The sequence below is a fragment of the Sarcophilus harrisii genome, chromosome 6, assembly GCF_902635505.1.
Source record: "Sarcophilus harrisii chromosome 6, mSarHar1.11, whole genome shotgun sequence".
Lineage (NCBI taxonomy): Eukaryota > Metazoa > Chordata > Mammalia > Dasyuromorphia > Dasyuridae > Sarcophilus > Sarcophilus harrisii.
The window spans coordinates 239,876,639-239,901,038 of NC_045431.1; the positions used below are offsets into that span (position 1 = coordinate 239,876,639).

General features: G+C 50.7%; 1 protein-coding gene across 1 annotated transcript in view; it reads left to right on the forward strand.

Moving 5' to 3' along the window:
- CHKA (choline kinase alpha) overlaps positions 1–23,623 on the forward strand; it is a 39,187-nt gene extending 15,564 nt beyond the window's left edge. The window contains exons 2-12 of the mRNA XM_031942328.1: positions 1,709–1,820; positions 10,494–10,547; positions 11,372–11,485; positions 13,357–13,490; positions 14,050–14,154; positions 15,279–15,337; positions 16,111–16,198; positions 18,456–18,564; positions 21,130–21,236; positions 22,094–22,175; positions 22,454–23,623. Coding sequence (XP_031798188.1) covers positions 1,709–1,820; positions 10,494–10,547; positions 11,372–11,485; positions 13,357–13,490; positions 14,050–14,154; positions 15,279–15,337; positions 16,111–16,198; positions 18,456–18,564; positions 21,130–21,236; positions 22,094–22,175; positions 22,454–22,513 — 1,024 coding nt within the window. The 3' untranslated portion in view covers positions 22,514–23,623. The remainder of the gene's footprint in view (positions 1–1,708; positions 1,821–10,493; positions 10,548–11,371; positions 11,486–13,356; positions 13,491–14,049; positions 14,155–15,278; positions 15,338–16,110; positions 16,199–18,455; positions 18,565–21,129; positions 21,237–22,093; positions 22,176–22,453) is intronic.
- Positions 23,624–24,400: the final 777 nt, after the last annotated feature.

Below are 24,400 nucleotides of genomic sequence, written 5' to 3' on the forward strand. Positions count from 1 at the left end.
AGCAATTTCCTTAGTCCTGAGCGGTCTTGCTCTGGAAGTACAGGGGCTTGGGCTGACCACTCTGACTCTGTGACTCCTAGGAGACAATCACATCTTGAAAACCCTCAAGGTCAGTGACTGTTCAGATTTATGTTCTCACTCACTCCCCCTCAGCCCGAGGGATCTTTGAGTTTTTTGTAGCATTTGTTTAAAGCACAGAGTTCCTACGTGTCAGGGTTGGCCTTGCTCTCATCAGTGAATGGCTTCTGGGAAGAAGCAGCACCCCAGTGGGCAGCCCTGGTGTTGAGTAGTGAATGTCAGAGAAGTGATAGGAGAAGGAGCTCCCCCCGGAGGGCCCGGCAGGGGCCACATGGACACTGACGGAGAAAGCCTTTCCTGAGCCCAGGTGGTTCTTAGGCAGTACTGAAATGAGTGTGATCCATGTTGGTGGCTTTGCCCAGACATCTGGCTCCCCTGGCTCAGAGAAACAACACTTTCCTGTTTTTTACTGCGTGAAAGGGCTCTCAAAGGTGGCTTTGAAGCTGCTTTCCCAGCCTTCCCCACACTACTCCACATGTAACAGTAATGGCATTAACAGCATCACGGACTAACAACCATGTTGTGTAGGGGATACAGGCATCAGGCACTGTGACTGCTGTATGCTTGAGGAAGCTTAGGGTGTCTCAGGAAGCCGTTTGTGAGAATGAGCTGAGCTGGCCTTGGAACCCAACTCCTCCTTATCTCCATGTCTGATGTTCTCTCCTCTGTGGAAACTCTCTCCCTTCTTGGGCCCCCTTGATTCCTTCCTCTGTTTGTTAGCTTGGCATGTTGGCCAGTGATGGGAAGGGCTAGATTCTCCCTCCAGAACTCTCTAGAAGTTAATGCTGCCAGTTGTTAGAAAGCGTGCCTGTGCTGTCAGGATGGAGATGAGCTCAGGATTAAGGAGGTTTTTTAATCAGCAATGGGTGGATTCTTGGAAATTCCTCAAGGGAAACATTTGCTTTCTTTTTTTGCATTTAGTAAGCTATGGAGAGAAAGGTTTCAGAGTGTCCTATGCATAGCAGTTAGAAGTTACAGAAAAGTTTCCGAAGCTGATGGAGAATGGGACCATGGGAATTACATGGGAATGTGAGGGAACTTTGTTTAAAGACTTATTTCCACATTTATCCTGCTTCGCAAGAAAAATCCACTCAAAGGGGGGTGGGGAATGAGAGGAAAAAAGCAAGCAAACAACAAAAAAGGTGAAAATACTAGGTTGCGTCGTATTTAACATGTATTGGTCAACCTGCCATCTGGGGAAGGGAATGGCGGGAAGGAGGGGAAAAATTGGAACAAAAGGTTTGGCAGTTGTCGATGCTGTAAAATTGCCCATGCATATAACTTATAAATAAAAAGCTATAATTAAAAAATAAAATAAAATAAAGAAAATACTATGTTGTGATCATAGGCACTTAGCCTCCACAGTCTGTCTCTGGGTGCAGATGGTTCCTTCCATCACAAGACTATTGGAACTGGCCTGAATCCTCTTGCTATGTGAGGGAACTTAATGGTAGTTAGCATTGTGTGGAAATAGCCGATAGATACCATTGGGTCATTTCTTGGGGTCTTGAATCGATGTTCCAAGAACTGTCTTTTCCTTGTAAACAATTTGTGAACAAAAACGTGAACAATTTCCTCTCGAGGGAGGAAATCGGCGTCCGCATGACCCTGTTGTCTCTCGTCCCCACAGAGGCGGCCTCAGTAACATGCTCTTCCTCTGCTCCTTACCTGACTGTGTCCAATCTGTCTCAGATGAGCCCCGGAAAGTGCTTCTGCGCCTGTATGGTGCCATTCTGCAGATGGTGAGTTAATTCTTTGGGAGTGGGGGAGGAGGACATTGGCCTAATCTGTTACTGTTGAGATGTAGTCATTTGGAGTCTGGTGAGAAGGTACCTATATTGCTCTGCCCCTTGTTAATTCTATTCCTGTTCTGATTTGTGTTCCCCTGGCACAGACCTCCTGTCCCGCCAGACCCCACTGTCCACCAGGGCTGTAGGGGTGGGCTGGGCAGAAATCAAAGCTGTTTTCTAAAACCCAGGAGAATGTTCTCTTCAGAGCCTCCACAGCCTGAAAGGGACTCTTGTAGGGGAGGACTTTTGCCTGGCATGGTTGGCAAGTTTTAGAGCGTACTTATCATTAAAACTGTTAAGAGGAAGGACACAGGCTTCATCTCCCCACAGAGGTTTGAAGTCGAGCTCTGAATTAGGTACAGATTTATAATCCAGCATATCTAGATTACCTAAAATCTAGTCTTAATTTGTAGTTTGAAAGCCCACTATTTGCTGAACTGCCTTCATTATTATGTTTTTAACCTGAAAATGTGAAATCCTAAATATTTGTTTGCCAGAATATTTAAGCTATGTAATTAATATTTTAATGACCATGACAAGAAATGTTTTGTAAATATGAACTTTGTATATCAATATACTTGATGATTCCATTAACTTGCTTTTGGAAGGGTCCATTCACAGAACTACCAAAATTGGCATTTTATTCCGAAGGAAGCCTGTATACCTGGCAATTTTCTCCTCACAGTTTCTAAACTGAGCCCTTCTTTTAGAAGCCCTAAACAAAGCCCTTCTTTTAGAAGAGGGGTGTGTGACTTAGGTTCAACTGGTTATTAGGAGGCTCTCCATTTGCCCCATGTTCTATCTGGGGGCTGAAAAGAGTCAGAATTGTCCCAGGGCCAGGATCACTGCTCCCAAGCAGCCTTACTGGGCACCGCTGCCCTGGCATCTCTGCCTGAGAATGAAAAATGCTCCCTGTGATCCAGATATTCTTACAGTGGAGGGAGAAACTTATGTGAATAGGCCCTTTCATTATGCAAATTTTCCCTTTATTGTGTCAGTGTGTGAAAACGCTGGGAATGGTGTCCTGTTTGGGGACATTTTAGCTTCTCCTTTCCCTTCAACAGTGTCATTTTACAAAGCCTGTCTCAGGGCCCTTGGTTCCTATGAGCTCTTTTGAGCACGGCTGGGGCTCTGGTCTCTCGGCTTCACTCCTGACCCCTGAAAATCCCCTTTAGAAACAAAATAAAACTAACCGACTGAACTCCTGAAGACATCCCACCTGGGCCCATGGCAAGGTTTACGGGCTCCTAGAGGGCCGGCAGGAGTGGAAGCAGGCTATTTCAGCTCTTAAGGCAATTGTAATTAGAACCATTCGGGCCTCAAAGCAAATGTGAAGCAAGAGACAGAACGTTCTACGGCACTTTGGGGTTCTGTCTTAGCCCAGTTATTTTTTGTGCTTTTTAAAAAGCATGAATGATTTCACTGGCAGCTGAGCCTCGAACAGTAGCCTAGCATTCCTGCCCAAACCAAGCATTTGCAGGCCTGACTTTGTTACCAAGAGTCAGGTTCTTCTGAAATGCAGCTTAATTTGAATTCTGCTAAAACCCACACTTCATCCATTCTTGACTGAGTAAGGGTCTCCCCCCTCCCAGGGCAGCAGAAGTAACAGAAAATGGGGGGCTTTCTACTTTCATTGATACGACCTACTGAAAATGAGAGGGGCTTCAGAGCTACTTGCGTAAAAAGAGCCACTATCAAATCTGCCCATTAAATATCCCCAAATGGTTTAGCTACACACTACATACCTGATGGTCACTTCCTTAGCATTCCCAGAGGACCCAGACTCAGTGAGACAGGCCAGCGTGGCTGGAACCACACACATTGGGTGGCCACTGGTGATTGAGACGGGTACCATGGGCCCCTTCTTGAGGGAGTGAGGCATTAAAGACAGACTTTTGTTTCCAGTTTATGAAGATAGTATTTTTTAAAAGCAGATTTGTTTGACATTCTGAACCTATAAAATTTGGGTTTTTAAGACTCCATTTTATGGAGCCTGAAACCTTAAATTTGACATCTTCCCATGTGGGCTATTTGCTCCGTGAAGAATCCACACTGACTCTTAAACACTGTAGGTAAGCCGCGGATAAGAAGAGGGGGCAGGCCAGGCTGAGGATGGGAATCCGAGGGGCTGCCACACTCTTGAGGTCTCCCCTCGCTTCCCCTCAGCCCTGCCTCACTGTCCAGATGATTGGTTCTATGATAGAACCAGTAGGAAACAGAACTCGTTTTACAGCATTTTTTATAAATACCTCCCTGGAATTTTTCATAAAAGAACAGACTCCATCCCAATGTAGCCCTTAAAGGCGTGTCCCCACCTCAGAGGCCTGCTGATACCGCGGCATGAGGCAGGTGGTCTTGCCCCGTGCCGGGCCAGTCCCTTTGTCCCCCCTGTGTCATTTAAGCGGGTGAACCTTCAGTCCCGGGCCAGACTCCCCCAGTGTTGATGGTTAACTGTGTGTACGATTGAGGGTTGGCTGGCAAGTGGGGGGAGGGGGCCGAGCACCATGTCTCCTCGGTGTTTTGAGATGTCTAATCTCCTTTATTTCCATAGTGGCAATGAAATGACACTAAGGGTTAAGTAGCAGAGTCAAGGTAAAACTTTGAGATTGCCCTGAGGGGCGGGTGCACTTTCTGTGCCACAAACATCTGTCTCTTCAGCAACTATTTCTACGTAAGATAAAACCTAAGTAACCTTCTTAACTGTTGTTCTGGAGACTTCTTTGGGGCTGGATCTGTGTGAACGTTTAGGTGGCATGTGCACATGGAGGGGGGTGGGCTAGAGCCAAAGTCGTTCCTTAAAAAAAAAAAAGAGCATAAACAAGATCAACAAGACATTCATGCACTGTTCATTACGTTTTATTTTGTTTGGAAACATTTAGAACATCCCTAGAAAATTTATTGAATACGTTCTAGAATCTTATCACAAAACTGCCTAGAAATGCAATGATTTCAAACTTACTCCTGATAATTTTTAATATAGTTGATGCAGGAGGAAGGCCCCCATTTTAACAAACAAGACCAACTGGGAAGAGGGAGCGGGACAAAATCTCCCTTAAGTAAAGCAGGGCAGTTTGTGTTCTGGCTACCAGCAATGCTGAGGGCAAGAACAATTTGCCATTCAGAAAGGGCACCACCTAGTTGGTCAAAGAGAATTTGGAAGGAGCCTGTAAAAGTTCTGACTCCCTGTGCTCGCACGCTTGAATCTCTCCTTTCTGCTCTCGGAAAGGATGAGGAGCAGCCAATTTGGCAAGTTGACCAACTGTCCATCACCAATTTTGGAAGACACAAACCGTCTGTATCGCTCATTCGGCGGCAGCTCTGTCGATTGATTACGTTTGCCTCAGAGGAACACTTTGTACCTTCCTCAGGCAGAATTCCTGTGCATGAATGGAAAGATTTGGCCTCGCCATTATGGGCAATCCCCCTGGCATGAATGTCTGTATCCGTACACATCAAGGGCCTCTGAATTGTGGGTTTGAGTCGGGTTTTTTTATTTTTTAACAGTAGAATGCTAATATTAGTGCTTGTTTGAGTACTAACTGTAATGAAGTTTAAAGGTTCAAGGCCCAAGGCAGATATGCTTTAATTATTCAAAAAAAGATACTTGGGAGACGACATTTTTTTTTCTTTTTACCTTCCAGCTGGTTTCCCAGGAAACCAATTTCCTTCCCTTCCTCCCTCCTTTCTAATTGAAGATAAATATTTGCTTGTAGTAGCCTTTGAACCATTAACGGTAAAGCAGTATGTCCTCTGAAGCAAAGTGACTCCTATTATTTTCCTCCCTTGTAAAACTGGAGCCCTTCTGGAGCCCTTTAGTTTGGGATCTCACAAATTTTTAAAAACTATTGGTCTCATCCCACTTTGTGAGCCCTCCTGTTAATAGATTGTCGTTCTAGATACTCCTTCTCAGAAAGTTAATTTGGTTTGTTCATTTCCTTGAGTCCACAAAAATTGGTTTCCTTTGCGTGATGAACATTTTATAACAATATGTTACCATTAACTAGGAATAACTGAATTCAATTTGTTTTCATTGCTAATAGGATCACTGCCTCAGTTATATTTACTTTTATTTAGTTGCCCTCCCCCCCCCAAAAAAAAAAAAAAAAAAAAAAAAAACAAACCAACCAGGCAGCCCAGTGCCCCTCCACTTGGATGAGAGTCGGGCTGCAGCTGCTTTGATCATCTCAGCCCAAGCCAACTCTCCTCTAAAAACAAGAGTTCCTAGTGCTGTATGTGCCCACCATGTGTCAGTGCCCCTGGATGGTGGCCAGGTCGCTGCCCAGAGTCCTCCCATACCTGCTTTGGTGCCTCCTTCGGGCGGCTCCAGGAGCTCCCGACCATTGTCTAATCTCGACAGTCAGTCTCTTTGTGTTGCTGGTCCTAAATGTTGGGGGGTTTGTCGCATGATGCAAACACAGATGCCTGGTGCCTGGCCGAGCACCTCGGATGGGGACGTGGCTGTGCTGGGTGGCGCGAAGGGGTTGGGGGGGTAATGTACCACTTGAGCTGTATGTGCATGTGTTCTCTGCTGCAGGCTTGCCCATGCGATCGTGCCTAGAGCACTCTGGTTTCCAGGTGACAGACACGATTCACGGTATAGTATATGAGACCTCTGAAGTGGGAGCATTCTCTACAGCTCTAATTTCTTTCTTTTAGTTCTTGGTTTCAAGAAATGCTTTTTTAAAAAGAAAGTTGTAATGCTTGTTTAAATAGCACCAGCTACATAAGTCTGGGCTGGGTTTGCAGAGCTCGAAAGCAGCTGCCAATCCAGACGGGGGATGCCTGGTCCTTGGGCCGAGGCGAACCAGACACGTGGTTTCTGTTTCCTCAGTAAAGAAGGGTGTTTAATCTCCTAGTTCCCAGTGGGGTCCTCCACTTCTCAGGATCAGGTGAAGTATTGGAGGCTTGGAGGCTTCCCTCCTCCCACATCAATTCCAAAATGTAGTCAACCCCATCTGCCCCTATAAATCCAAGTTTTAGAGACTTGACGCTCTGAGCTCCAACTTCCAAGATTTAACATCAGCCCAGACCCCATAAGGCCCCTCTCTCTCCCCCCAGGCTCTTACTTAGGATGTGACATTTTCAATGTCATTGGGTTTGGGAGGAAGAAAAATGAATTTGAAATTAGTTTTCTTAATTGGAGATATTCTGGGGCATCCCAGACAAGGGCTGGAAATCAGTAGGCTGGTTTTTCCTTTGTCACTGCTCCTCATACCAATTCCTCTGGTGCTTTCACAAAAGAAAACTTCTGGTTTTCTTCTGGTGCTTTTAAAATTCACTGGAACCTTGTCAGAGGAGTCTTGGGAAGCAGGGGCACAGCTACTAAAAGTCCAATGGAGTGCCCTGGTCAGGATTCGGTGATAACCGAACATGGCAATTATTAGACATTTGGAAGATTTTCATCTTAAGAAATAAGGGCTGAGACTTACCAAGTCTGGAACCCTTGAGGCTTTTCTTCTTGGTTCCCTTTAGTTACTAAGCACCATTCTCCTGCTTCTGCCGCTGCCAAGGAGACTCATTTATTTGGTCCTGGAACTCAGGCTGACCCTTGGACATACATGACCTTGGCCTTTCCAGCTCTCAGTTTCCTCTTCTGGGAAATGAGGAAGTTAGCTGCCTGCTGAGTTCCCTGTAGCCCTGTCTCCTGGGAGTCTGGCTGTGGACTGGCAGCCCCAGCTTCTGTGCGCCCCTTCTGTTTAGCTTTGCATGGACAGAATAGCAACATAAACCAGTTCCAGCCCCCATTATGCTTCTTAACTTTTATTTCCATAACCATTCGCATTTATCGATGAGCTTTTTTTGACACTACAGCTACTTCCCCACAAATGCTCAGATGGATTCCTTTGGGAATAAATAAGCTTGCCATTTTTTCTGGACTGGGCACTGCCATGTAAGGTAGTTTTAACAACAAAGCCAAGGCTTGTCGGGCAAACACTTATACATCTTGGAAAGTCAGTTGTGTCCCATGAGTAGAATTTCAAGGAGCTCCCGGTTCTTCAGCTCTTGTTTTAAAAAAAAAAAGAGAAGAGAGCTGGTGGAGCTCCCTCTCCGTGGGGGCGTCTCTCCGTCCTTGCCAGAGCAGATTTCCCCTTCTGTCCTTGGCTCAGGACCTGGCCCACTTCCCCCTACGTGATATAGAGAAGCCTCGTCTTCTGTACTGAGGAAACAGACCAGACCCGGGCTGCCTTCCTGGTGGTGCTGCTCTTTCAGACCATCTCCCATTCGGTGGCGGGGGGAGGAGGAGGGAGAGAAGGGAGGACGGCAGATTCCTTGGAAAGGAGCCGACCGTCAAAGGGATGTGGCCTTCACAGAGCAGTGGTGGGGCCTTTGTGGGCCTTCAGGCCTGGAGAAAACGAAGCAATTTGTAACTTTGGATGGAATAACTTTCTTGCAGGAGCACCATTAGGTAAGGCAAAGGGGCTTCTTCCATTGGCAGAGTAACCCTTTAACTGTGTCACCCCCGAGAAGATACAGCTCTTGTTATAACAGTGAGGTAATGACCGTAGCTCTCTTTAGAATTTGTACACAGGTCAAATCCCGTTACAACACCTTGGAGGCAGAGAGGCCGAGAGCTCTTGGCTTAGCTTTTCTGGAGGGGTGGGGGGGTGGCCCTGGAGGGAGGGGCATGGAGCAGGGTGCACCCCCTGGTGCTCTTGGGCAGAGGCTCGGGGTCACTCGACTCGAGCGTCCCGAGCGCTCGCCCAGCTGCTCGGCCTGACTTGGAAGCATTGCCCTAGCTCCCCTAGCATCTTCCCCTGCCTCCCATCCCCTACAGGGGTGCCCGATGCCAGAGCCTGGCGGCGTGGAAGCTGCCTGGGCCTTGCCCTCTAAAAGCAGAATCTAGCTGGAGGGGAGAGGTTTCCTTGTGGGACGTTTGGAGTCGAGTTCTAAGACAGTAGATGCTAGCTAACATTTATAATGTTTCTTTAAGGTTTGCAAAATGCTTTACACACATTCTAACTTGACCCTCACAACAACTCTGTGAGGTAGGTGCTCTTTTTAATCCTCCTTTTACAGGTGAGAACTGAGTCCAAGAGAGGTTGATTGGCTTGCTCAGGGTAATATTAGTAAGTGCCAAGAGGGATTTGAACTCAGGACTTCCTGACCCCCAAGTCCAGCACTCTCCAGCGCACCACGCTGCCTCCCACCAGAGGAGTGAGAGAGCTAGAGGGCTGATCCCACTGACTTCATGGAGCGGGATCGTTTGAGGATGAGCTCGAGGACAAGAAATAGGTTTTCCCCAACCTTGAGTTGTAAGGCTTTCCTTGTAACGGGATTTGACCTATAGCCCCTTGGCTCAAAAGGAGAACGGATTTCATGAAATGGTCCCATTTGTCCCTTAATCCAGCAGCTCAGCTGGGTTTCACTCAGTGTAAACTTAGGAAGGGAGGAGTGAGTCTGTGCAGTCGGACCTTGAGGATCCCTTCTTCATGAGGGGGAAGCAGTGGGAGCTTCCAGTTTGTTTCCTTGCATCTTGGGAGCCCTTAGCTCTAACTATTCCCTAAGAATCAGTCCCTTGATGTTGCCAGAGGTGCTGGTGAGGCTTACCTGGCCTTCGCTTTTCCCAGCCACACATCCACCTCGGGCACAGGGGTTTTTGATAAAGCTGGGAGACCGGAAGGTGTGCTGCTCCTGAGACTCCCCCAATCCTGCTGCCTTTTTTGAAATTTAGAACAAAGAGGCTTCCCTTATGGACTTCTTTGTGTTTGTTCTCTAGCAGTCTAGAACAAACTGTCCTTGGGGACGCGCTCTCTGAAGGTCAAGGCTGCTGCCGTGACAATGACCTTGTGGACTTCCTTCTTCCCCATCCCCTTCTTAAAGTTGGCAGAGCCCAGGGGATGGATTGGGCAGGGACCATGGTGGTGCATTTTAAAAAGCTTCTCCCGGGCTTTTAATGCAGTCTTTGTTCAGTAGCCTATTGACAGGCATAGAATTTATTCCTCTTCACCAGTTGTTTGCAGTTTCATGGAGGGAAGGGATAGAAGATGACCTAATTAGGGGGGACCTAACTAGCTGGGAGATTGCACTTCAGTTCTCACTGCCCCGTCTGTGACGGAGGACAAAGGAGGTGACTACTGGAGTGACTGCTTTGAAAAGTCAGTGACCAGCTAGCGGAGCCAGAGCGTTCCTGCCCGTGCCTGGGGTGCCTTTCAGCTCCGGCGCGGCCAGGCTTAGGGCCCCCCGAAGCCCGTGTCCACCTTAGCTGGCCTTGGACGAGGGAAGCCCGCCCCACAGTAGGTTGTTGAAGGCTAGACTTGACAGTTGATTTGGACGCTCACCCCTCCAGCCCTTAGAGATTCTGCCTGGAAGATGGAAGCATTTCAGTTACTTTCCTCGAGCAATGAAATTGTTCCTAGGCACAAGGTGAAGATGCTATTTGGACTCATGGCTCAGTCTTCTTTTTTTAAAAGATAATTTGGAGCCATTTGTAAGGTGTTGGTGCTTATTTATGGTGGATTTTGGTGGCGTAGGGTAGTCTGATGCTGGTCACATCTGACCTGTTAAGAGGCTAGCTCTAATAGTTCTGTGATTTGGTTTTGTTCTTAATTTGTGATGGCTGCAAGTTAAGAATCTGCGTTCGCTTTCACCGTCTCACTGGAAGTGTTTGCTTTTTCTCATTCATAGAGGTCCTGTAACAAAGAAGGCGCCGGACAAGCACTGACCGAGAACCCGTGCCAAGTGAGTGATCATGGGGGGGGGGGGGGGCAGAAATCAAGCTGTCCTTGGAGAAGGGCCCCTCTGTCCTGGGCATAGAGCCCTGCCCTTCTCACCTGGAATTAGATCCAAGTGTGGAAGGTGCCAGGCTTAGGCTTTGGGGTGGGAGGAAGAGGGCAGGCAGTGTTTGAGCCGACTGATGGATGGAACGAGGCTGCAGCTCAGCCACTGGATGAGAAGATGCATTTTAAAACCTAGAATTGGGGACCAGTTCAAAATGTAGGGTAACAGGTTGGAAATCATTTTGCATGACCATCTGAGATAGCAGTTGAGAGAGCTCGGTGATTGTGGGCAAGGGAGGCAAGAGGGGAGCAGCCTCCAGGACCAGGAGATGCCTTGTCTGCCCTTATCTGAAGTGGCCAGGACACTTTGATGAGCTGGAGGGTTTAGAGCTGGGCAGCCATTGGGAGAGAGCCTTCAGGACTGCTGGGCTGAAAGATCTTCTCAGCAGCCCCAGAGGCCATTGCCATCGTGCTCCTCGTTCTTTCCCTCTGAGTACTACCTTCTAGCATGAGAATTGCCATCTGGAAGAAAAACACATCGGGAGGGGGCGGGAGTTAGGAGGGAACTTAAGAGGCAGCTTTCTAGTCCGGCTCGCTGCAAGATCTTCTGATGAGATGGGCAGGGGAAGCTCACCAGACCTCGGCCCCACTCCATCCAAAGGAGCAGTTTGGGGTCAGAGGTACAGGTAAAACAGCCTGTCACAGGGGCCAGGTCCAGAGGAAGGGCGCTTGGGGTCATTTCTAGAACAGGGAGAGGTGACTGCTCGTGACTTTGTGTCTTTGCAGGGTGCCGAGGCCATGGTGTTGGAAAGTGTTATGTTTGCCATCCTTGCCGAGAGGTCCCTCGGCCCGAAGCTGTATGGAATCTTCCCACAAGGCCGTCTGGAGCAGTTCATCCCTGTAAGACTCCTGCCTTTTCTGCCCAAAGCGGGTCTGATTTTAAGCTTTGCTCGATTCAGAAAGGCCCCCGGATCGGGCCCTTTGGGGAAGATGGTTGTTGCTAAGTCCAGAGAGGATTCTCCGACTTAATTGAGTGTTTAAAAGAAAGTTTTGAAGGTCAGGCAGACTGAAGGAGTAGCAGCAGCCAGGGGGGCATTTTCTTTTGCAAGTATCTCTGTGAACCTGACTGTCCTGCAAAAACCACCAGAACAGAAAGGACGTTTGTGCCCTTGTAAGAAAGGCAGCTCCCTCTCTGGCATACTCTCCCAGCTGTTGGCCCCTTTGTTCTCCACCCACTCTGGGACCGGCCCCCTGGGGGTGAGCCTTTCACACCCTTGGCTCCTGGAGCCTCTCTGAGCGGAGACGCTCACGTGCTCTTGGATTTGAGAATTGCGGGTCTCTATTGGAAGGGACCTCACAAGCTCCCTGGGTGGCAGGCTGCTTCCTCGTGGCCTCCATTCTGGTTTGGTGTAGCCAGAGACCTCCCTCTGACGTGGTCAGCGTCCCAGAGCGTCCAGAAGTCTCTGGGGAGGAGCGCGGCTATTATCATCCACTGCTAGACTTTTATTTCATAAGATGCTTCTTGGTGACATCTTCTAAGGCAGTGATTCTCAAAATGTGGTGCAGTGAATCCTGGAGGGTCTCTGAAATCCTTTCCGAGAGTCTACAAATTCAAAATTAGTTTTTTTTCTATTTATGATAAATATCTGTTATGTAACCCATATAAACAAAAACTCTTTGGACATAGTTAACGTAGTTGTTAATACTGTAAAGATACTGAGAAAAAGGGTTTGAGAACCACTGTTCTAAGGGGACAGACTCTGTGTGCCCCCCGTCCCCAAAGCCTTTCTCTTTCAAGTCTGAGCTGCCTGGGCTGGGGGTGGGGAGAGGACTATTCCTTACAAGTGTCTCCCAGGTTTCCCATCGTTTCTTTCCATCGCACCTAGCTTCTTCCGATCGGTCAGCATCCAGTCCTGAAGAGCAACGATGGTTAGGCTTAGGTGGAAGATAAATCAAGATCTGCAAGGGCCACAGGCCGCTGCCTGCATGTCCCATTCAGGGGTGCTGAAATGACCAGATGACTTTGAGTGGGTGAATGTGATCAAGAGGCCCTTAACTGGGATGGAGTTGGGGCTCTTGCTTTCTGCCTTTTCCAAGGTCATGTGAATCTTGCCATGACCCCCAAGAATGGAAGCTGCTTTCATAGGGCCAGGAATTCCTGGGATCCGTCTACAAGTTCGCCTTGGTCTTAGATGCTGTGTCTCAGTTTCCTCATCTGTAAAATGGGAGTCATAGGTAGTGCCCACCTCCCAAGGTGGTTGTGAGGATCTCCTGAGAAACTGTTTTGGCACACAGTGTAGGGTGTTTCGTGCTTACTTCGTTCCTCCTTGAGGGGAGAGCCAGACCGGATGCTTTAATGGGACAAATGAACCATTTTCTTTGATGGTGATTAAACCTACAATGGGAAATAGTAGCCGGGACAAGTACTTGGACTCTTAGGCTTCATTAATATCTTAGCTGGAGCAAGAGACTTGGCCAGACTTTCCTGGCCAGATCAGCCCTGGAGCATCATGGTCAGCTTGACCAAGCAAAGGTGGTGAGCACGGCGTAGAGGCCCCGGAGGAGCAGTTTTGAGGATGAGGAGATAAGAGAATTGTCTTCAAATGGAGGGTGATCAGAGATGGGCAGGTTGTCAGATTGTGACTTGGTGTAGGGATAGGGGAGGTCCAGAGGCCCGACCTGCGCCTGGGTGAGGGAGGCAGGCCGACTGTGCCCAGAGAAGACAGGAAGGAGATGTGACTCGTATTTTTGTTTATTCTTCCTCCTCCTAGAGTCGCCGTTTAGACACTGAGGAGTTAAGTTTGCCAGATATCTCTGCAGAAATAGCTGAGAAAATGGCCACATTTCATGGTATGAAGATGCCGTTCAATAAAGAACCCAAGTGGCTTTTTGGAACCATGGAGAAGTAAGTGATGGGAGCGGCCTGGCCGCTGTTGCGTCGTCCACAAGGGATGCTTCTTCCTCGCAGTGTCAGTGGTGGTGTAGCTTGGCAGATCCCGCCGCCTCCGATGGGAGACGCCGGCCAGCTGCCCCTGTTCTCTCGGGCTCTGTCTGCTCTCCTGTACAGAAAGGGTTCCGCCCCTGCCACTTCTAAGTTCCGAGAAACGCCATTAAACAGATTTCTGGCTAACAGGAGGCCCCCCCCCCTGATTGTGGGCAAGGGAGGCAAGAGGGGAGCAGCCTCCAGGACCAGGAGATGCCTTGTCTGCCCTTATCTGAAGTGGCCAGGACACTTTGATGAGCTGGAGGGTTTAGAGCTGGGCAGCCATTGGGAGAGAGCCTTCAGGACTGCTGGGCTGAAAGATCTTCTCAGCAGCCCCAGAGGCCATTGCCATCGTGCTCCTCGTTCTTTCCCTCTGAGTACTACCTTCTAGCATGAGAATTGGTTCATCAGACTGTGTGTAGAACAATCACAAAGGGGTGAAATCAATTGTCTAAGCTTCCTTTTTCTTTTTTTCACAAAGATATTTAAATCAAGTTCTGAGAATTAAATTTACCAGAGAATCCAGAGTTAAAAAACTAAACAAACTCCTCAGTTATAATCTGCCTTTGGAAATGGAAAATCTCAGGTGAGTTTTCCTTTTATTTTTTGATCCTATGAATTAAGTCTTTCTAAAAGATTGTTTTCTCCCTGTCACCATAGCCGCCTCATAATTGACTAAACAATATAGAGCCGTAAGATCCCATTGTTTGCTTTGGAAAAGGCTCTGGGCTCCATCAGGAGAACACGAGGCCGCCTTAGAACCTCTTTCAGTTCGGTGTCCCTGCTTGAGGGTCGAGACCCCTCTGGCCGGAAGGAGAGCCAGTGCAGAGGGACAGCATTGAGATGCGGTCCTCTGGCCCTGAGACCTGGTCGAGTCTCCCCAAAGAGAGAAGTGTTTGGCCTCCCGGACCTCGGCCAAAGACCCAGGACAGGAACAGGACCTCTGATCTCGCCTTAGCCTGGATGGATGCTCATGCAGCTTGTGTGGCAGCGCCTGGGGCAGGCGGGATCAGTGGGCGGGGAGCTGGGCCCGGGGCTAAACGAGGAAGATGAAGTAGACTCGATCCTACGACTGGAAAACAAGGACATGGTCACTTGCCAAGAGGGAAAGATGGCAGGAGGAGAGCCGTAGTGGGCTCCTTTGGTACAGCCCCATCACCCCGACAGAGACGAGGAGGGCACCCCTCCCCTCATCATGGCCAACCGTTGGGAGGGCTTTCATTGGATGGAACTTGCACACAGACACCTATCGTAACTGTATTGGACATCCAACATACACTTAATGGAGCACTGCCAGTATTTTAGGGAGTAAAGGGGAGCACCTTGAAAAGGATCCTCCAAAAGCTTACAGGGCTGATGAATGTGGCCTGGGCACTCTCAGTGGTGCCCGAGACGCTTTTTCCTCCAAGCTGCTTGAGAGGCCGTGGACGCTTTTCAGAGGAGGTCACATTTAGGAGCCAACCAGATGATGGAAATGGCTGGGCGGCTTGTGGGCAGGGGAAGCTGAGGAGCCCCAGGCCTGGGCCTCCCTCGGGACCTGGCCACTCGGCCCTGCTTGTGGTGGGGGAAGAGGAGACTCGTCTCTTGTCTGCACAGGTGGGGTGAGGGCCATTCGGCTGGCCCTGCCCTTCCCGGCCTCGAGCTTCTGAAGCAGGTGCCTGCTGTGCCCAAGTATGTTTGTGTGACAATGAAAAATCCGTCCTTTTCTAGGTCTCTGCTGGAATCCACTCCGTCTCCAGTGGTGTTTTGCCATAATGACTGCCAGGAAGGTAGGAGGCCCATATGCAGCTCGGTGCCCGAGGCGGGCAGGGCTTAAACCTACCCTGGGTGTGAGTGATGGAGGGAGCCTTTTAGAAGTGTCTCCCTCTGAGCCCTGAGGATACTGCCCAACCCTTAACTGACAGAGAACCACTCTTCATTTATTTAAATAGAGAGATAAAAGCAGCTGGGGGCAGCTAGACCCTCCACTCTCACATCACCTGTTTGCCTCAGTTTCCTCAAGTGTAAAATAGAAGTATCAGCCCCTGGCTAGAAGGACTGGCCTGAAGATCAAATGAGGATGTATGTGTAGAGTGTGCAGCACAGCCCTTGTACATAGTGGTGCTTAATACACATTTGATCCCTTGCTACAGAATACGTTGGTTTTTTGGTGCTCTTGGTCCCCTGAGTGTCCCAGGGCTTAGGGCCATACTTGCCAGTCCGGGTTCAGGGCAGCCTTTGGCCCAAAGCCTTCAGTTATATCGGGCCCCAGTTGGGAACCCCACCTGGGTGACTGGGGGATGGCAGACGGGCTAGGCTTGGCGCGGGCTCTCATCTCTTCCTGTCCAGGGGCACTAGAGGCAGCCTAGAGTGATGACATTGGCGGGCTGCTATCAAGATGTTGCCTTAAGGTTAGAGTAGAAGGAAGAGTTGGGTCATTAATGAAGCTCCCTCCTCATATTCCCGGGGAAGAGGAAGAGGCTGCGCCACCCCGTGTGCACCTGCTGGGGCACCCTCTCCTGAAAGGGCCACGTCCTCAATAAAAGGGCCAACTCTCTTACAGGGAACATCCTCTTTCTGGAAGGCAGAGAGAACTGGGAAAAACAGAAGCTGATGCTCATCGACTTTGAATACAGCAGTTACAATTACAGGTAACGGGTCCAGTGGGCTTTGGGGCTACTGGGGGGGGCTGCCTGTTTTGAAATTGCTCCTAGGGAATAGCTGCCCTTGTGGCTGAAATGGGAAGCCGGTGCTGCTTCTCCAGGGGTGGGCACGCAGAGCCGAGAAATCACAATGCAGGAGCCTGGCGAGGGAGGACAGGCAGAGGGAACAGCTATTGGTGAACATCCCTCGTTTGTATGACATTCAAAGTGATTTTGAAGATAATGGGACAGAGGAGAAAAGTGACATTGAGCCCATTTCAGGGAAAAGGAAGGGACTATTTCCTTACAGTACTAAGAAAATTTGACAATTTCTTAGGGGGGGAGAAAAGAACTAGATTTATTATTTCGGGTGAGTCAGAAATGCAATATTAAAAAGGCATGTTGTTTTTTCCGATGTGAGATTAGCCGGTAATCTCTTTCACAAATAGAGGTAGAAATTTTAACCAGTTATGACTTCAAAGAAAATTAGACAAAATTGGTGAACTTATTATAAAAGGGGGGAGGGAATTAGCACAAGCAATGAACCCCAATAAGAAGGAAAGCTAATGAAGGGGAAGATATTTCCAACCAAAATTTCCAAAAATACCCAAAATTGGACATTTATGTATCATTTTCTTATTTCTTTTTATTTTTCCCTGTTACACATAAAAGAACATTATTTTTTGTTTATGTGTGCACGTTCATTTTTTATATATTTCCATATAAATCATGTAGGGAGAGAAAAATCAGAACAGAAAGGAAAAAGCCTTGTGGGGAGACGGAGAAGTGAGCATAGTATGTGTTGATTTATATTCAGTCTCTGTCGTTTGGCCTCTGGCTGCAGATGGCGTCGTCCATCCAAAGTCTATTGGGATTGCCTTGGATCACTGAACCGCTGAGAAGAACTAAGCCTTTCATAGTTAGTCATCGCACGTTCTTGCTGTCACTGTGTCCAACGTATTCCTGGTTCTGCTTGTTTCTCTCGGCATCAGTTGGTGTAAATCTTTCCAGGCCTTTCTACAATCAGCTTGTTCATCATTTTTATAGAACAATACATTCATATCCCATAATTCATTCAGCTAGTCCCCAATTAATGGGCAGCCACTCAGTTTCCAGTTTCTAGCCACTACACAAAGGGCTGCCACAAACATTCTTGCACACATGGGTCCCTTTCCCTCCTTTAAGATCTCTTCGGGATACAGACCCAGTAATGGCACTGCTGGATCAAGGGGTATGCACAGTTTTGTAGTCCTTGGGGCATGGGTTTCCAGTTGCTCTCCAGAATAGTTGCAATTATTTCACAATTCCACCAACAATGTATCAGTGTCCCCGTTGTCCCACATCCCCTCCAACATTCCGCATTATCTTTTACTGTCATCTTAGCCAATCTGGGAGGTGGGAGGTGGTACCTCAGAGTTGTTCCAAAATGTATTTCTCTAGTCAGTAGGGGCTTTAGAGCTTTTTTTTCATGTGACTTTATATGACTTTGTTTTTTTAAATCTGAAAATTGTTGATATTATGTCATTTTCTAATGGAAAGGTGGTCAGAGGGGTATAAACAGCATTTTTAACATAAGAAAAACAAATCATCAGTAACTATATGAAAGCAAGGGGGAAAATGACAATCCCACTCCTAGCTCAGAAGGGACGTTCATATTAACAAGAAGAAAAGACAGCGGATGTATGTCTGGGGTGAGAATAGTGGACTAAATGGTAATCAATAAACCTGAAGGTGGCGGCTCTGCCAAAAAGAGGGTGGTTCCTTGGGGGTCCCAGATGCTGCTACTACTATGGAGCCGTGTTCTGGCCTGGGCAGCCCCGTTTGGAGCTTTTTTGACCCTTTGCTTCTCCAACACATTTTACAGATGAGGAAACTGAAGCGAGCAGGTGAAGTGACTTGCCCAGGGTGACACAGCCAGGTGTCTAAGGTCACATTTGACCTCAGGTTTTCTAATTCCAGGCTGGGCGCTCTATCTGTGAGCCACACCAAGGACAGAACTCGTATCTGATGGAAGGTTTTAGGATTTGGGGGGACTGTTCCCTTTAGCTCTTACCCTGATGTCCGCGTCAGGGAGTCAGGATCGAGGTCCTGTCTCACCACGGTATTCACCACCAGGGTGATCTCAGGGGCCTGGTTGCTTCTCTCCTAGGGCCTCAGTTTCCTGCCTGTAAAATAAGAGGGCTGGCACCCTAGGCCTCCGTGGACAAACAAGATGACATGGTCATAGGCCACGTCCTGAGGTTGGCAACTTCTTTTCTTATTGCAGAGGCTTTGACATTGGGAATCACTTCTGTGAGTGGATGTATGACTACACGTATGAAAAGTTCCCCTTTTTCAGAGCTAACATCCTGAAGTACCCTACCAAGAAACAGCAGGTACGTCCCCATCTCTGGTGACTCTGTTGGCTGGGTCAGGGTGAGCCCCCTCTGCTTTGTGCAGACGCAGGGTTCCCTGCTGAATGCCCACGAGGGGACTCTGAGCACGGGAGGTATTCCCATGTGGGGTGCAGCCAGGGGCTTTCGGAGAGAGTGCGTGTTTGTCGGGGGCCTGGCTTTTCTATGGTAAGGGGGGATTCGGATTCTCAGTCGTGGAGAAGAAAGGGAGGGGGCTTCCTCGTACTCCGATGAGGCCCTGCTGGCATCTGGGCAGAAATCACCTGGTGGGCTCTTGGCTGGGGTCTTGATCATGGAGCAAGAGGGGACTGGACATGGCAGAGGTGCAGGAACAGGAGGCCTTTGTGCCCTGAATGTTTGGGTTGTAGAAACTAGACTGAGGGAAGACGAGGCCTTTTGGTGAACTGTGCGCTGGATGGGAACCTGCAGGCTGGAGACCTGCGCCAAGAGGAAAGAGAGACAGAAATAGAGACACAGAGAAAAAGAGGAGAAAAAAAAAGAGATTCAGGAGAGAGAAAAACATGGAGAGAGAAAGACAGAAGAAGGAAACATGGGGGAGAGACAGGAGAGAGAAAAACATGGGGAGAGAGAGACGTGCAGAGTGCCACTCCTGCCTTGGTATCCTCCCTTTGCCCCCCTCCCTCCCTCCCTCCCCTGCACCAGACTAACCGGAAGACCTGCTAGCATTTGGGGGGGGTCCCTGCGCACGTGCACGCACACCCCTGTGGGTCCGTCCTTCTGTCCCTGCCCAGGGGTGCCCTGGACCTTCTTTCAGGAGGCGACCTCCACTCCTGCAGGCTTGGTCCTGCCTTGTGTGCGGAGGCTGCTGCCCAAAGCAGGACTCCTCCTCTTTCCTCCCTCACAAACCTGGCCATGCCGAAAGCCAGGGAGGCGCCCCCGCACACTGGGTGGACCTGATCCCCTGATGGACTAAGGCAGGAACCACAGGGAGCCCGAATGGGTTTGTGTGCATGTGTCTGGGGGGGTTGGGCCGCGCCCCTCTGCTGCCCCCCCCTTCCCCCTTGTGGCCCCTTAATGGGTGCGTGTTGCTGGGTTGGTTGGGCCTGAAGCCCATTCAGAGGTGGGGGGAGGATAGGGAGGGGGAAGAACAGAAGGTGTGGCCGGAATGTGGGGGAGGGGTCCCCGGCTTGTGTCTCAGTCAGACCCACCCCAAGAGAGTCAGGCAATGTCGGGATGAGGACCCGCTGTGGGGTCCCCGCCTCCGGGCCCAGCGCCGCACTGGGACTTCTGTGTGGCCAGGTGTCGGCCGTGCTGCCCCCTAGTGGGCTGTCCCGCCAGTTTCTCTTCCTTGGAGCCAGGAAAAAAGTTGGTGATAAAACCCTCCTGACTAGAGGGTGGGGTCCCCCACGGCCCTGGGAATGTGGGAGAATGGCAACATTGAGCATAAATGGGGAGGTGCAGACAAGCCCTCGGGGAAGAGGGGGGTGCTGGGCCCAGGGGTCGGCCTCGGTGGGTGGACTGTAGAGCACAGGTAGGCCGTGGCCTGTGCCGAGCCCAGACACGCTGACCCCAACACTGAAGGCTGTGGCTCGTGTCTGAGTCCTTGCGACCTTAGGGACCACGGCGCCCCGCGCCCTTCCGGCCAAGCTCCTGCTTGGGGCTTCCCGAGCACTATTGCGCTCGCCCTCCGCCCTCCCTTTCTCCTCTTGCCTTCAGTCTCTTCCCCACACCAGGGCCTCTCTCCTCTTCTCATCCTGTGGCCAGAGAAACTAAGCTTTGGCTTCATGTTCCTGCCAGTGAAGTGATTTCTTTGGGTCTTGACTGATTCCATCTCCCTGCCGTCCGAGGGAGTCTCCAACGTCCTCCCCAGGACCACAGTCAGAAGTGTTGGTTCCCAACATTATTTAATTTTCCTGAGGGTCCAACTCTCCCAGCCTATGTGGCGACTGTAACTACACAGCCCTTAGTCACAAGGTGACGTGTCTGCCCTTCCACCGGCTGCCTGGCTTTGCCAGAGCTCCCATCCGAGCGGCCGCGTCCTCTGTCTGCGGGGTCCTGGGCCCGCTTTGAGCTCTGTTTGCTAGGAAAGGACGGGATTTCTCAGAAATATTAATGATCCAAGTGCTTTTAACATGAAAAAGTTGTGGGGATGGGCCTCCCGCTCCCTTGGAGCCTCCTATATGATCCCAGTAGAATTTTGGCTGTATTTTGTAATGTTTATTTTCCCAAGTACACGTAAAGATAATTTCCCACATTTTGTTTTTCTAAGGCTGTTCCCAATTTTTCTCCCTCCCTCCTCCCCAAGACAGAAAGTAATGTGATGTAGGTTAAACATATTTCCATATTTGTCGTGTTGTGCAAGAAAAATCAGACCAAAAACCACAAGAAAGCAAACGGAAAGGTGCGAGTGCTGAGCTGGGCTCTGGGGGCGCGAGGAGTCCCTTTGCTGTCTCATCCGGAAAGTTGGAGGCCTGGTCCCGGGCTCACTACAAGCGAGGATAGTCACGTGACCCCCGTCTCGCCCAAGTCACGTGTGCAGGTTCCCTTGTCCTGTTTGTGATGAATCTCCCTCCCCCTTTTTTTTAGCTTCATTTTATTTCTAACTACTTGGCTGCCTTCCAAAGTGGATTTGAAAACCTCAGCAACGAAGAGAAGTCCAAGATGAAGGAGGACATGTTGGTAGAGATCAACAGGTGGGTCTTCCTTTTCCTGCGCTCTTCTTTGTCTGGCATGTTGTGGGTGTCTTTGAGAGGAGCTCCCGGGGGGGAGGGGAATCACCGCTCGGGCACCGGACAGGTTGCTGGCCGTCCAGCTCCGTGCTGCTGGTCGGCATTGAGCCTGCACTCTGGATGTCCTGGCCCACGAGTCTGTTCTGGGAGGGGGGCCTGCCTTGAGGGAGTGATCAGCAGGCCCCGGGGGATCAGGAATGGGGATGGGGGTGTCAGAGGGGTGGGAAGGGGCAGAAGCCCTGGGGTGAGAGGGAAGGATGGCTGGGTCTGGGGAAGCTCCATTGGGGGCCGAAGGAATCCTTGGGAGACATAGGTTGGAAATACATCCTCACCCACTTGTTTTTGTACAAACTCAACCCTTGCCAAAAGTGATTGTTATTGATAATCGTACGGAAAGAGAAAAGTCTGAACTCCCCCTTGGGTGTGGGTCCTTCCTGCTTGGGCCCTTCCCTTGGTGGGAGGGGGAGAAATGCCCTTCAGCCTTCAGGGAGAGGGACCAGCAGATTCCCTGGGGTGGGTGTGAGACGGCAGAGGCCAGCCTGGGCCTGGCTGGGGCTCCTCCTGCCCTCGGGCACTACCCAGCTCCCCATCTGTCTCGGGGGAAGGATTCGGGCTCCACCACGCCGAGCCCCTGAGCCTCCCTAGGCTCAGCCCCCCTTCCCCTGGCCTTGTAGGTGGCCTGCGGGGCTTTAAAGGCCTGAGATTGGGGCTCAGGCAGGGCTTTGCCATGGCGGGGAGGGGAGGGCGCGTTTGGAGGATCTTGGCCTTGCTGTTGCCGAGCAAGTCTCTGACATGTTTTTGCTTCTCCTTTGCCGCTCTAGGTTTGCCTTGGCGTCCCATTTCTTCTGGGGACTTTGGTCAATCATACAAGCCAAAATTTCATCTATTGAGTTTGGGTACATGGTAGGTGTCGTGTAATTTTCTCCCCCGGCCCTGGATACTCTGGGAGGGGGCCGGGCGGGCAGTGCAGGCCGAGGCGTCCCTGCTGCCTTGGCTTGAGCCTGGCCCCCAGTGGGGGGGGGGGGGGGGGCCAATTCCCTCCCAGAGGTCTTTACCTCTGTCTCCGCCCCATGCTCCCTCATGATGGGCATTAGAACGGGGGCGTGCTCTGGCTATTGGGGGCAGCCCCCTTTCCCTCTTCCCCTGGCACGGTCCCTGACCCCCCCTTCTCTTTACCCTAGGACTACGCACAAGCCAGGTTTGACGCCTATTTCGACCAGAAGAGGAAGCTGGGCGTGTGAGCCTGGGAGCCGCTTGGAGCAGGGGGTCCCTGCACTTTTGTGTGAAGAGAGCGGCTGGGCGGGCTTTCTCCTCTGTGCTTGACTCCTGCGCCTGCAGCCCGGGGCCCGGCACGCCTCCTCGGGCCCACGCTGGGGGCGCCCACGCTGGGGGCGTCCACAGAGACTCTATTAAAGTTGTGAGGCTTCTTGGATCTCGTTGACGATTTCACTGGGAGTCCTTGACATGAGACCGGGAAGCCACCGGGATCGCGTGAGTCAAGCGTCTCATCGTCCTTTCCTCCCCACCCCCGCCGAGAGCATTCCGGGGGGAGGGGGGCTGGTTCTTACTGTTTCATGGTTATGTGTTTTTTTAAACGTGCCGGTCAAGGCCGGGGCCGGGCCGCCGTCCGGGGCCGCGCATTGTAGACACTACTAGCTTGCAGAAGGACACGGGAACTGCCCCCGGCGTCCCCGCTTGGCGGGCAGCTCCAGGACACTACTGCTCAACCCTTGGGTCCAAATTGCCGATGCTCAAGAAGGCACACGGACGCAGAGCTCACCCCGTGGCTTCCTTGTGACCGGTGCACACGCTTCGTTATCCAGAGCTACCCGACTATAACTGGAAACCTTCTCCCCATCGCTGGGCTGCCAGAGGGCCGGTGGGGGCCCCGGGGGCGGTGGGGAGGGGCAGCACTCACCCCACCAGCTGCTGGGGCCCCGTGAAGCTCTCCTGCAATACCTCTGCCCGAGGCCTCCCCCTCACCTGGGCCCTCCAGAGTTGGGGGCAAAGGAGTCAGCACTTGGTTTTTCCTCCTCCTCCTTTTTGTGGGGCAGGAAGGGAATCCTTTAAAAGTCGAGGAGCCCCCCCGAAAACTGTCTTGGGCGGCTGCTTCCACAGCCCCCGCTCTTCCCTCGTGGCACCCCTCCCCCGAGTCCTGTGATTGGGGTGACCGATGGACTGTGCTGAGAAATGGGGGAGAAGAATCGCTGTGAAATGTCCATAGGTATTAAATGACCCTTTGGGGTAAACCTGGAGCTCTTTTTTTACTCTGAATTTTTGAGTTGTTTGTGCAAACATTTCTGCCACCACACAGACTGTACCATACTGAAAATAAAAGATTGAAAATCTGAGCTGGCCGGGCTGTGTTCTTGGGTTTTCCCCACGCTGGCTCTCGGGAACAGGAACAAAAAGACGGGGAGATGTCGGCGCTCGCCAAAAGCTGCCCCAAGCACGCCTTCCGGCCCAGGGGCCGGGCCACGAGGCCCTTCCGAGCGGCCATGGGTAAAGGCCGGGAGGGTGGGCTCTCACACAGAGGCGCCTCGAGCTCTCAAGTGGTCCAGCCAGGCTGAAAGTGATCTGGGATTACACAAGGCCGGCCCCGGGCTTTGTACACAGCGGTTCTGGGAGCAGATTGATGTTGTGTCCTGCTTTCTAGAGCCCCCCCCAAGCCGGGGTCATTAAAATACATCTGCCTAATGGAGAAGTGAGGAGGCGGGACCCCTGAGAAGGGTGGAAAAATGAGTCCGTTTATTTCAAGGGCTTTCCCCTTTACATAGTAACAAAAACGCACGTGGGCCCACCTGACTTGCTATTGTCTGTGGTTTGCCACCTGCTGTCACTCTGCTTCAGTCACAACACAGGTGGTCTCACCCCCTGACTTCTCAGGCCCAGAGCCCCAGGTGAGATGGGAGCTGAACCAGACGTTTTCAGCAGGTTCCCTCTGGGCCGAAGGGTTTTATACCCCACCCAGAGTTCCCCCTGGCTGTGACCCTCTACAGAGGTCAATGTAGCAGAAATGGGGGGCAGGGGTGACCAAAAATGTGCCCATTGGGGATGGCCAAGTGAATGGAATGGGGGTCTTCTTAAGGAAGGAAGATGAAGAGTTCCAAAGGGTTGTCTTGGAGACC